Below are 12,679 nucleotides of genomic sequence, written 5' to 3'. Positions count from 1 at the left end.
CGGATTATGCTCTTAGAGCAGTTTTATAGAACGTGGCTAACTGCTCATGAAATGTAGACAAGACACTGTCAATTACAGGGATTCTGCAACCTTAATACAGTCTTATACTTAAAATCTATAAAATCTTATAAAACAATAGCTGGACCGTACATAAAAGGCACATTGTGTCCCCCTTTGTCCTTCTAGATTGTAAGCAGGGTCCTCACTCCTTCTGTGACTGTTGCAGTGTATTGCATTGTTTCTGTCCATGTCTCTACCTTATTGGAAAGTGCTTTGGAATATGTTGGCACTACATAAAAATATCATTATCCTGCATTGCAATCTGTGCTTCTCGGTGCACTCCCATACTGCCCATGTTGCCGTGGTGGTACTTGCCCATTTTTGGTCTATGGGTGGACAGTAATATGTATAGGTCATGTTTTCAGACTGCAGAACTCTCTAATCTTGTTTCCAGGTATTTGTATTTGGGCAGAATTGCAGTAATTGTCTGGGAACTGGTGATAATCAAAGCACAATGACTCCAAGAAGACTTGATATCCTTTGTGGCAAGAAAATAACTGGCATTTGCTATGGCAGCGGCCCCCATGTACTGGTCTGTACTGAAGGTATGTAATGGTCATGTATTACCTCTCCTGCCTTTCTCCCAACACAATCAGATTTCCAACTAGATATATGCCCACCTTGACTATAGTCTTGGATGCTGTTTTGTGGATGGATGCTTATCCTGATGATCCTTTGTCCATGGGGTACCATGTGCATATCCCCTGCCAAGCCCACTTCTGAAGATCACAGGTTACTCCCCCCCCCCCCCCCCCCCCCCCCCTGTGCAGGTGTGTGGGGGGGTGTCACCAACTATGTGCAGGTATGTGGGGGGGGGTGTCACCAACTATGTGCAGGTAGGTGGGGGGGGGGGGGGTGTCACCAACTATGTGCAGGTAGGTGGGGGGGGGTGTCACCAACTATGTGCAGGTGTGTGGGGGGTGTCACCAACTGTGTGGGGGTGTCACCAACTGTGTGGGGGGGTGTCACCAACTATGTGCAGGTGTGTGGGGGGGTGTCACCAACTGTGCAGGTGTGTGGGGGGTGTCACCAACTATGTGCAGGTGTGTGTGGGGGGGGTGTCACCAACTATGTGCAGGTGTGGGGGGGGGGTGTCACCAACTATGTGCAGGTGTGTGTGGGGGGGTGTCACCAACTATGTGCAGGTATGTGGGGGGGGCGTGTCACCACCTATGTGCAGGTGTGTGATTGCCAACTATACCAGTGTCAGCCACCTCATCCAGTGTTTAACTGGTCACAGCAGAGGTGGGAGGGTAGATGTGGCTTGTGCAGTATGGAGTGATTCTTTCTTTGCCTGGCCACACTTTAGAATTTCAGAAAGTAGTCGTCCACTTTCAGGTTTTAGATGTATTGCCATAGTAAGCACAAGTCCTATTGATGTGCATCTTTGGGCTACAAACTCCTTGCGTTGACTGCATGCAGTGAAATATAGTGTTATGAAAGCTACAGTGCAACTCACTTTTAAGATGAGATGGAAATGCTTGGCCTTCTGGGTGTATGTTGCTATCCTACTATATCGAGGCCCCTAGCAGTATGTCGGCTCTCAAGCACACACCCTGCATTGATAACAAGAGCTGACTCTGCCCCAGCCTACACAGCTAAGGAAGCTGCATGCATCGTACATCTGCCTGTTTTGTGGCTAAAATCTTGGAACATTTAGGGTTCACAAGGGTGTTTTTGTTGCTTTTTTTTTTTTTTCTGCAGCAAAACCTGATCTTCTTAGCAGGTATGAAGCTGCGTCAAAAATGCAGGTTTAGGTGCTTTTTTGGTTCGGTTTTTTTTTTTTTTGTCCATGCTAATGTCCTTGGATTTTCAGCAGCAAAACGCAGCAAATGATCCCTGCATTTTTACTGTTTTTTTTTTTTTTTTTTTTTTTTAACACCCATTCAAGTCAATGGGTGAAAAAAGCCGAGAAGTGACATGCTCTGTCCAAAACACGGCAAGGCACAAAATACTGACCAAACAAAAACCAATGTGTGTGCATGAGATTTCTGAAATCTCATAGGCTTTGCTGATATTGTAAAAAGCAGCTGAAAATTAGCATAAAGCAGCAAAAAACACCCTGTGAACTTACCCTTAATATGAATATACAAAAAAGTACAACACCAAGAATATTGAAACCTTTTTAATAAAATTTATAGAACTGAACAATTGCTGCAATATTCACACCCCAAAATTACACCAGTTCCACCTTTCAATTTTCACGACACAGGTGAGCCCCCAAGTAGTCACAGTTCCTAACTGTTTTTTGCAGCACAAACTGGTGTCTTGATTTATGAAACCTCATCTTACCTTTGTCTTGTTTCAGGTTCATTGTCCTGGTCTGTGCAGCTGTTAGTAATTCTACCCTTTTTATTGTTTTGTTTTCTAGATGGGGAGCTTTATGCTTGGGGGCACAATGGGTACAACCAGCTTGGGAATGGTAACACCGTCCAGGGTACCATTCCTGTTCAGATCTGCGTTGATGTGCTGCCAAAAAGAGTGGTGCAAGTGGCGTGTGGCTCCCATCACTCGATGGTTTTAACATCTAATGGAGAGGTAATGTTTCATGGAGAAGCCCAGGCTCAAAGACTTATAAACAAATTGCCTAACCTTGCTGAGCAGAATCCACACATTCAGTTTAAATGTCTTACTGATTTAGTGATCTGAAGACTTGTTAGTTTCTTTCACTTGTGGTGTTTGGATATTCTTGCAAGTTTGCCAGACAAGGTAGCATAGGGTCACAAATGGAGAGCTGCAGAGTTGTATATTTATCTTCTATAATTTAAATAAATTGATGCAATGCATAGGTGAGCGTTCACACTGGCCATTTAACAAGCTGAACTGAAGATGAAAACAAAACGAGCAAATGCCCTGTAACGAGTAAATAAATGGTGCATGAGAACTTGGTAATATTATTTTGATAAAGTTGTAAGGTGTACCCAAGGTGTATTTCACATCAGTCAGTAAACCAAGAAATGGATAAGGGCAGAGCAGGACCTTGGTGCCGACTGTTCAGACACCTTCTGTTAACACTATGCAGTGTCCATTCCTTTAATCAGCTTTTCTTGTCTTCTCTCTGGCTGACTGTTACTTGAGCTTTAATGCAATTGTGCTAGAAGATTTACTAACAATGTCTAACTTAGGCTGGTTTCATATTTGCGGTTGGGAGGGCTGTGGATGACAATGTACTTCCTCCCTTTTTCCTCCTTGAAGCTCCACCTACTTCTGTATGCATCCTGTATTGCCCTGCATACCCATCTTTAACATTGGGTACGCAGGGTCGTGCGTTGTATGCAGATGTGTCCGCATGCAGTGATTTGACGTGTGCGGCAACTGCACGGTAATGCAAAATTTCTCTGATGCCCATGACTGCACCATGCAGAGGGGATCCGACCACCAAGGACAGGAAACCTACAGATAAAAAGGCAGTGCCTCTCTCCCGCATCAGTTGGTTTCCTGTCCTTGATGGGAGACCTACAGAAGTCCTTACCTACAGAGGACGAACGTTGTGGATTCTATAAGCACTATAGATTGGACCTTATCTCCTCTTCGGACCTTACCTTCGGTAAAAGGGTTCTGGAAGCGGTGGTCCCTCCCTAAATGTACAATCTCTTCAATTCTCTCTGTGGTGCCATCATGGGTGTCAGAGAAAAATATAGTTCTTACCGATAACTGTATTTCTCGGAGCCCATGACTGCACCCGTACATTCCCTCCCTTCACTTATGGGTGTGCACATTAATATAGTGCCCTATGCCAATTATCTAAATAGCCACGCGGTATCGCAATTAATTTTTCAAGTAATGTTAAAATCAAGACTATTCCTTAGTCTCCCATCGTACTCTAGTACACTGATGCGGGAGAAAGGTACTGCCTTTTATCTGTAGGTTTCCTGTCCTTGGTGGGTGGATCCCCTCTCTGCGTGGTGCCGTCATGGGCTCAGAGAAATAGTTATCGGTAAGAACTATTTTTTGCATTTCTGTGCAGTTGCTGCACATCAAATCACCACATGCGGATGCATCCGCATACAACGCACGACCCTGCGTACCCAATGTTAAAGATTGGTACGCAGGGCAACCCAGGATGCATACAGAAGTAGGTGGAGCTTCAAGGAGGAAAAAGTGGAGAAAGTATGCTGTCACACACATCCCTCCCGACCGCAAATGTGAAACCAGCCTTGGACAGTGCAAATTTACCCTAGACAGCCTTGAAATGCACCAGGCAGATTATGGGCGCAGATTAGTATCTGTCCCACTGTGCAGTCTTTTTGAGGAGGATCTTTCTATTGTAAAATTTTGTTTTTCGCCACCTAGGTGTTTGCCTGGGGATACAATAACTGTGGACAAATTGGTTCTGGCACCACAGCAAATCAGCCAACTCCACGCAGAGTGTGTGCCCAGCTACAAAGCAAGGTGGTCATTGCCGTTGCAGCTGGACCAACGTGCTCTATGGCCATAACGGACAATGGACAGGTGAGGCCCAACATAGCGATAGTTCGCTCTGATATTGATCCAAATCTATAGTCTGGATTTTCCATATGGCTATTTTTTTAACTTTTTTTTTTAATTGAAATATTCCCCAGGAGAAGGTTATAAACATATAACGATGCGATCTAAAGTCAGAATAATCCATACAGTCACCATCCACAGTGACATAAATGATATCACACTTTCAATAATAAAACAAATAGAGCCATAGCATTAATATAATGTACACTACAAGTCATTGCACCTTTAAAAACCAACAGCTTCATTATCAGATTTTGAGCTCATTCCAGGTCAGTTTATAGTAAGCACACCTCCCAAAGCCCACATTATCACTTTCATGCCCAGGAAGGGATATACATCAGGGGTTGTATCGTGAGACCATGGCATTAGTAGCTAAATGTGTTAAGGGTGAGTCACGCCACCTGTACCAAATCTTATGGAACTTCTGGGGACATCCTCCATTTCTATATGGTATGTTCTCATATCGAATTATATCATTCACTAATTTTTTCCATTGATTAATCGAAGGGGACTTCTCCCTCCCCCGCCCCATCCACCTCAATGCTATTGCTTTCCTAGCCATAAGTAAAGCGTCTCGAAGAAATACTCTCATAATGGACCCACCTCTCTTCATCCACAACTCCCAGAATACACAACTCTGGACTACATTCAACTATCCCAATTATCCTTTCTAATGTATTTATGACATCACACCAATATCGTTGGGTTGTTCTGCAATTCCAAATGAGGTGCCAGAAATCTGCCCCGATTCTCCACATCTGTGACATTCACCAGTTGCCAGTCTACCAAATTTATGCAATTTATTTGCGGTCAGATGGGATTGGTGAAGTGTATACAATTGGATTAGCTTGTTTGCAGCTGGCGACACCATTGTATGTGCCTCTAGGGCATCATTCCACCGGTCATCAGCAATAGAGGGGATTAAGTGCCACCATTTATCTTCTACAGTGAGCCGAGTGGATGCAATTCTGGAATTGAGCAAAAAGGTATGTAGGGAGGATATCACACCTGTGGGTCCTTCAGTTGATAGTACTCCTATCAATGGATATCTAGATGTTCGCATTCTAGGAAATGGGAACTGATACGTTATGGCTTGCATCAATTGCAGATACCGTATATACTCGAGTATAAGCCGAGATTTTCAGCCCAAAAAATGGGCTGAAAGTGCCCCTCTCGGCTTATACTCGAGTCATGGTTGGCGGGTGAGGGGGAGCAACTACTGTCAAATACTCACCTGCTCCTGGCGCTCGTCCCACATGCATGTCCCACGGTCTCCGGCATCGGCAGCTTCTTCCCCCTGTTCAGCTGTCACTGGTACTGCTCATTAAAGTAATGAATATGGACTCCACTCCCATAAGGGTGGAGCTGCATATTCATTACTGTAATGAGCGGTACCATGTGACCGCTCACTACAGGAAGAAGCTGCCGTGCCCAGAGACCATGGGACATGCAGGGACTGCATCGGGAGCAGGTGAGTATTTCATATTTGCCTGCCCTCGTTCCACCGACGCCATGTCTTCCGTGTCCTCTGCACGGACTTTTCAGGTCAGAGGGCGCGATGACGTATTGGTGTGTGCGCCGCCCTCTGCATGAACAGTCACTGCGGAGACAGGACGCTGAGGAGCAGCAATGAGAGGGGAGTATGTCATTTTTTCTTTTTTTTTTTTTTTTTCTTTTAGTGCAGCATTACATGTAGCACAATGTTATATGGAGCATCTATGGGGCCATAATGAACTGCATGGAGCATTATATGGTTCTTCTGATTCAATATGGATATTCAAAAACACGTAACCTACTGATGTCTCAATTAATTTTACTTTTATTGGTACCTATTTTTATTTTTTACATTTACCAGTAGCAGCTGCTGCTGCATTTTCCACCCTAGACTTATACTCGAGTCATTAAGTTTTCCCAGTTTTGTTGCAAAATTAGGGGGGTCGGCTTATACTGGAGTATATACGCGATCTATAAAACTCCCTGGGATCTCACAGTACATGAATTTGTTCAAATGATAGTTTCATGTTCAAAAATCTGTGTGTCATTACTCCATTTTGTTTCCAGAAACTTGGATCTTACAAACCTTGGAGGTGGGAGAACTCAGGATTATCCCGTATTGGAGTTCCCCTATATGGCTATTTTTAATGTGGGAATGTGCATTAATTATTGACTTATATCAGTTTCGGACCAGTGTTTCTCAGACTGAAGGGGGATCAATCAAAATACTTCAATATAAACTGCAAATATTAACCCCTTCACCCCCGGAGCTTTTTTCGTTTTCAGTTTTTGCTCCCCTCCTTCCCAGAGCCATAACTTTTTATTCCGTCAATATGGCCATGTGAGGGCTTATTTTTTGCGGGACGAAATGTACTTTTGAACGATGCCACTGGTTTTAGGCTACGTTCACATTAGCGTTAAGCTAATTTGCGTCGGGTTTGCGTCGGTGACGCAGCGGCGACGCATGCGTCATGCGCCCCTATACTTAACATGGGGGACGCATGCGTTTTTTTGTGTTGCGTTGTGCGACACTTGCGTCTTTTTTGCCGCAAGCGTCGGACCAAGAAAACGCAGCAAGTTGCATTTTTCTTGCGTCCGATTTTCGGCAAAAACCGACGCATGCGTCGCAAAACGCAGCGTTTTTGCGTGCGTTTTGCCGCGTTTTTGCGTGCGTTGTGCGTTGCGTCGCCGACGCAGCGGCGCACAACGCTAGTGTGAACTTAGCCTTACCATGCCGTGTAGCAGAAAATGGGAAACAAATTCCAAGTGTAATGAAATTGCAAAAAAAGTGCAATCTCACACTTGTTTTTTGTTTGGCTTTTTTGCTAGGTTCACCAAATGCTAAAACTGACCTGCCATTATGATTTTCCAGGTCATTACAAGTTCATAGACACCAAACATGTCTAGGTTATTTTTTACCTAAGTGGTGAAAAGAAAATTCCAAACTTTGCTAAAAAAATTGCGCGATTTTTCGATACCCTTAGCGTCTCCAATTTTCGTGATCTGGGGTCGGGTGAGGGCTTATTTTTTGCGTGCCGAGCTGGCATTTTTATTGATACCATTTTGGTGCAGATACATTTTTTGATCGCCCATTATTACATTTTAATGCAATGTCGCGGCGACCAAAAAACGTAATTTTGGCGTTTTGATTTTTTTTTCTCGCTACGCCATTTAGCGATCAAGTTAATCCTTTGTTTTTATTGATAGGACGATTCTGAACGCGGCAATACCAAATATGTGTAAGGTTTTTTTTTATTATTTTATTTTGATTGGGGCGAAAGGGGGGTGATTTGAACTTTTATATTTTTTTTAATATTTTTAAACACTTTTTTTTTATTTTGGCATGCTTCAATAGCCTCCATAGGAGGCTAGAAGCATGCACAACTCGATCGGCTCTGCTACATAGAGGTGAAGCACAGATCACCTCTATGTAGCAGAAATGCAGGATTGCTTTGAACGCCGACCACAGGGTGGCGCTCAAAGCAATCAGCCATCAACAACCATAGAGGTCTCAAGGAGACCTCTGGTTGTTATGGCGATGCACTGCTGACCCCCGATCATGTGACGGGGGTCAGCCGTGCGAGCACTTCCAGCCACACGGCCGGGAGCGCTAGTTAAATGCCGCTGTCAGCACTTGACGGTGGCATTTAACTAGTTAATGGGCAGATCGCGATTGCGCTCGCGCTCATTGTGCGCACATGTCAGCTGTACAAAACAGCTGACATGTTGTGGCTTTGAGGTGGGTTCACCACCGGAGCCCACCCCAAAGCGGGGGATCTGCCAGCTGACAAACTATTCCGTCAGCTGGCAGAAAGGGGTTAAATACATCTTAGACCAAATGAGGCTGGTGTGAAAGTCCTTGTCAGAGGCTGTACATGAAATTTAGCATTTTGGGTGTTTTGGCTAAAGAGTAAGAGCCCCTGAGTCCAAGCATATTAGTCTGCCAAGCCTGACTACTGCAGCTTGTACTGAGCAGGGAGGAGGGACACTGAGGAGGGCGAAGATGTGGTTTAGATTTTGCCACCATTATGACATTATCAAAGTAGTCACCACATTGTTAGACTTTAGGTCTAATGAGGCTATGCAGTTTGTATCGTGAAATCAGGTGTCCGATCCCAGTGCAGTGATACACGGCATGGACATTTTTCATATTGTACTTCTCGAGTTTAACAGATTAAATGGCTTTTTATTCTAATTTTATTTATGTTGATAGTGATGAAGGTAACTAATCCCCCCCCCCACACACTTTATGCTGCTCTGATATGGTAACAAAGACCTGTTGACAGTTTCCCTTTAAAAAAAAAAAAAAAAAAAGTAGCAGGAAAATGTTGTTATGCTTTTATCTTCCTATGTTTAAATCTTTAGATACTCTTCTCAAACTTGCCATGGGTTGCACTTTAACCGGAACATCTAAGTGCCATATTTTTACGGCACTTGGTTTTATACTTTAGCATTGTTTCAGTGTAAGTTTGTAGCGCAGGATCAATAGGCATAGGTTCTCACACCAGCTATCGGAGACATCCAGGGACCCTGGGGAGAAGACACAAGCATTTTATTATCGCGTCTGTCTTCACTTCTGCTAGCTACCTAGCGCTCAATAAATATTGTGCAGCGAACAGAAGCATCGGCATGGCTGATACTTGTCTGACCTTGGCAATCGATGGGTCTCTGCTGGAATAGCAGCTGCTGGGACTTGGCAGACTCGTGTCATCTTTGCAAGTGATGAATGGCTTGGCAAAAGACCATTTTTCCTTGTAACGGGTAAACATTTTTTTTTTTTTTTTTCTCTTGGGGGTCAAATTGTTAAATTTTTGCAGGGTTTCCTTTTTAGTGATTAACAGTCCCCACAAACATAAAAAAATATATATTTTTTTTTACATAAACATTTAATTACACACTTCAATGAACACCACTCTGATCATGTGACTGTAAAGGGATTGTCTGTCATCAACTCTCCTATAACAATAGGCTGGCCATGACCTAAGCGCACCCCCACAGCCAGTTCTCACATCCACACCGCACTAATTGCTGCCTCCACATACTGTTTTACGAGGCCAGGGACACCTGCATGTGAGGGAGGTCCCTCAAAAGGATTGGTGACCTTGTGGGGCCAATTCTGTAAAGTTTTCATGTTAAAAAAACAAACAAACACAAAAAACTGGTCAAATGACCATTATGGTGGACAGTGTGTAAAATAAGAAAGTTGGCAAGCAAGTCTGAATTGCCATTTATAGGCATGCACTGTCAAATTTTAGATAGTAAACTTTTTTTTTTTCATGAAAGAAAAAGCGAATATTTTGGCGATCCATTGTGTTCATGGGAAAAAACTTAAATGTGAAAAATACACTTCCTATTTAACATTAAATTAAATTTTCCCCCTGATCGCCGCAAAAAGACGTATAAATTCAGGCCCATGAATTATGTAACAGCCAAAAATTGCTTTAATATCCAAACGAGAATTTGAAAACCATTAAATGTGCAGATAACCTGAGAATGGCCCGATCTTTAATTGGTTAATCACTCAGGGTGGTCTTAGAGCAGTGTTCCCCAGCTCCGGTCCTCAAGAGCCACCAACAGGTCATGTGTTCAGGATTTCCTTAGTATTGCACAGGTGGTGATTGCATCACCTGGACAGGCAAGCATTCAGTAACCCGTGCAATACTAAGGGCTTGTTCACACGATGCGGTTTTTGCTGCAGATCCGCAGCGGACTTGCAGCTGCGGATCCACATCCTTTTTCCATGCAGGGTACAGTACAAAGTTACCCTATGGAAAAAGAAAACCGCTGTTCCCACGTTCCTTTTTTCCCGCTGGAAAATCCGCGCTGATTTTCTGCGGAAAAAAGGAAGTACCATGTCAATTCTTTCTGCGGATTGCGCTGCGGGTTTCCACCTGCACCAATAGGAAAATGCAGCTGGAAATCCGCAGTGGAATCCGCAGTAGAAAAAGGACTGAAAACCGCAGTGAACCACCACAGGTTTTGCACTGCGGTTTTCACAAATCAGGACCTGAAAATTCCGCAGCGAAAAAAAGGATCGTGTGAACATAGCCTAAGGAAATCCTCAAAACATGACCTGTTGGTGGCTCTTGAGGACCGGAGTTGGGGAACACTGTCTTAGAGGTTAGGGACACCCCGGCCTAGTGTTCCTCCTGTGCTCAAACCTCAGTGCCAACCCCAATTACTGTATAAAGCCTTGTGGAACTTTGTCCAGCAACCACTCTCGTGACTTGGCCGAGCTGCTTGCCACTTCTGCCATTATTTTAGCAGTATGGGGCAAAATAAAATTGGCACCAATTTCTTCCCACATCTCAAAACTTAGAAAACTTTTTTTTTTTTTTTTTACTTTTTAGATAATCGTTGAAAAGCTTAATGTAAAGGAATGTAAAATGCAAAGAATAAAGTAGAGGGCCTGTTTGCCTCTGACGGTGCCAAAGGTGCATCCTCTATATCTAGAGGAAAGAGGGTTAATCATATGTAAGGGACACCAGGAGCTGTCTGTAAATATTACTTGTAATGTCTTGTAAGTGTCCATGTTGTGCACTTCCCTGGCATGTAAATGTACTGTTCTATAGATGGGGAAAGCGTAATTCCCTAGTTTGTCCACTAGGTGGGGTTAGTTTCAGCAAGTAGATGGCTAATGTGGGAGGAGCTAGTGACTGGGTTCAGAACAGCTGAGAATTTGAATCAGTTGGGCGGGAGCGCCTCGTCTGGGCAGTCAGCTCTGCAGAAGTTCAAGGTCCAGTCAGGCAGCATCAAGGCCTGGAAGGCCATGAGAAGGGCCCTGTAAGGTTAAGAACAAGCCCAGCTATCCAGGGTCAGTGGGGAAGATGCTATTGCTGCTGCAGTGACGACCTTTTGATTTAGGCAAGAGCCAGGCCATCCACAGCAATAGGATACTGCAGCATTTGAACAGAGGCTGAAGAAAAAGCCAGGACAGAAGGGCAGGTCTCTCACCTGTTTGCAGCTGATCTCGGGGAATGAAGGGCTTGTGTCTGGGGCGAAATTTTCAGTATGCACAAGAGACAAATATACCAAATATACCTGATAAAAACACAGCAAAACCTGTTTTTTGTTAGCAGCTTCTTTACTGCCAAGAGGTTTTGCCTGCAGAGAAAAAATGCAGCAAAACCAATGTGTGAACGTACCCATGTATGGATGCAGAATCCATCTTGGCCTGTGCGCCTATACGTGACAGATACCTTGAAACATGATGCAATGAAAAGTGAAGATAAAGAAGTGGTGTGAACTAGTACCCCTATGCTTGTTTCACCAACCCTGGGCTTTGTCAGGAGAAGTCTCTGCCATATATAATGTGGTGGGTTTTTTTTTTTTTGCTTTTTTCATTCACGAAAAAGTTGAGTGCTTCAATACATCTCTTGAAAAACAGAATATTACACATTGTGGGTGCTAGATTCCGTGGAGTTGATTCAGGGAGCTCACCCTATGTACTTGTCTATGTTGAACTAAAACTCCTGTGACCGCTCTGTATGAAATATATGGTTGTGTACATGAACACTAGTGATTGTCTAGCGGACAACACTTCATAACTTCTCTCGTAAGTCACTGTAAGCTGGCAGTATAAATGGTCATTAACAGATCTGTCCTTAATTGTCCATGCCACTGTTGTGCCAAAATTTGCTGTCAGATACATCAACACTAAATTTTTGTCTTTTGCTCCCCCTTCTCTCAGGTTTATGGCTGGGGTTACAATGGTACTGGTCAGCTTGGAGTTGGAGGTACTGGAAACCAGCTAATTCCCTGTAAAGTGGTGTTTGTCCAGCAAGCGTGTATAGTGCAGGTGAGAAATCCTTATTAAATTGCTTTTGGGTCACTGTAATCTTACCCACTTATGATGAGACAACCCTTTAGCTTCCAATCCGTATACCCCTTTATCACCCATTCATGGGCTTTATTGATAAGATTGTGGGGGTTGACAACAGCTGGGACCTTTACACCAATCGCCAGAGCAGGGCACGTTCATGATTCTGAAGGCCCCCCACACCAATAAAATCCATTATCTGAACCCACTGACTTATTCAGGATCAGCCAGCTATCCGCTGACAATTACAGGGTGAAATGAGGAACGGTGGTTCGATTTATTGCCAAAACCTTGTTTGGCTGGAGAGGAACTGTTGCC

General features: G+C 43.9%; 1 protein-coding gene across 1 annotated transcript in view; it reads left to right on the top strand.

Moving 5' to 3' along the window:
- The window catches only part of RCBTB1 (RCC1 and BTB domain containing protein 1), a 51,570-nt gene that overhangs the window by 26,222 nt on the left and 12,669 nt on the right, over positions 1 to 12,679 (top strand). Inside the window, exons 3-6 of the mRNA XM_077298092.1 lie at positions 455 to 605; positions 2,432 to 2,598; positions 4,354 to 4,512; positions 12,233 to 12,340. Of these exons, the coding sequence (XP_077154207.1) occupies positions 455 to 605; positions 2,432 to 2,598; positions 4,354 to 4,512; positions 12,233 to 12,340 (585 nt within the window). The remainder of the gene's footprint in view (positions 1 to 454; positions 606 to 2,431; positions 2,599 to 4,353; positions 4,513 to 12,232; positions 12,341 to 12,679) is intronic.

The sequence above is a fragment of the Ranitomeya variabilis genome, chromosome 3 (genome assembly GCF_051348905.1).
Source record: "Ranitomeya variabilis isolate aRanVar5 chromosome 3, aRanVar5.hap1, whole genome shotgun sequence".
In the NCBI taxonomy this organism is placed as follows: domain Eukaryota; kingdom Metazoa; phylum Chordata; class Amphibia; order Anura; family Dendrobatidae; genus Ranitomeya; species Ranitomeya variabilis.
Note: the sequence above shows the minus strand (reverse complement) of the source record. Positions and strands in the feature narration are given on the sequence as shown.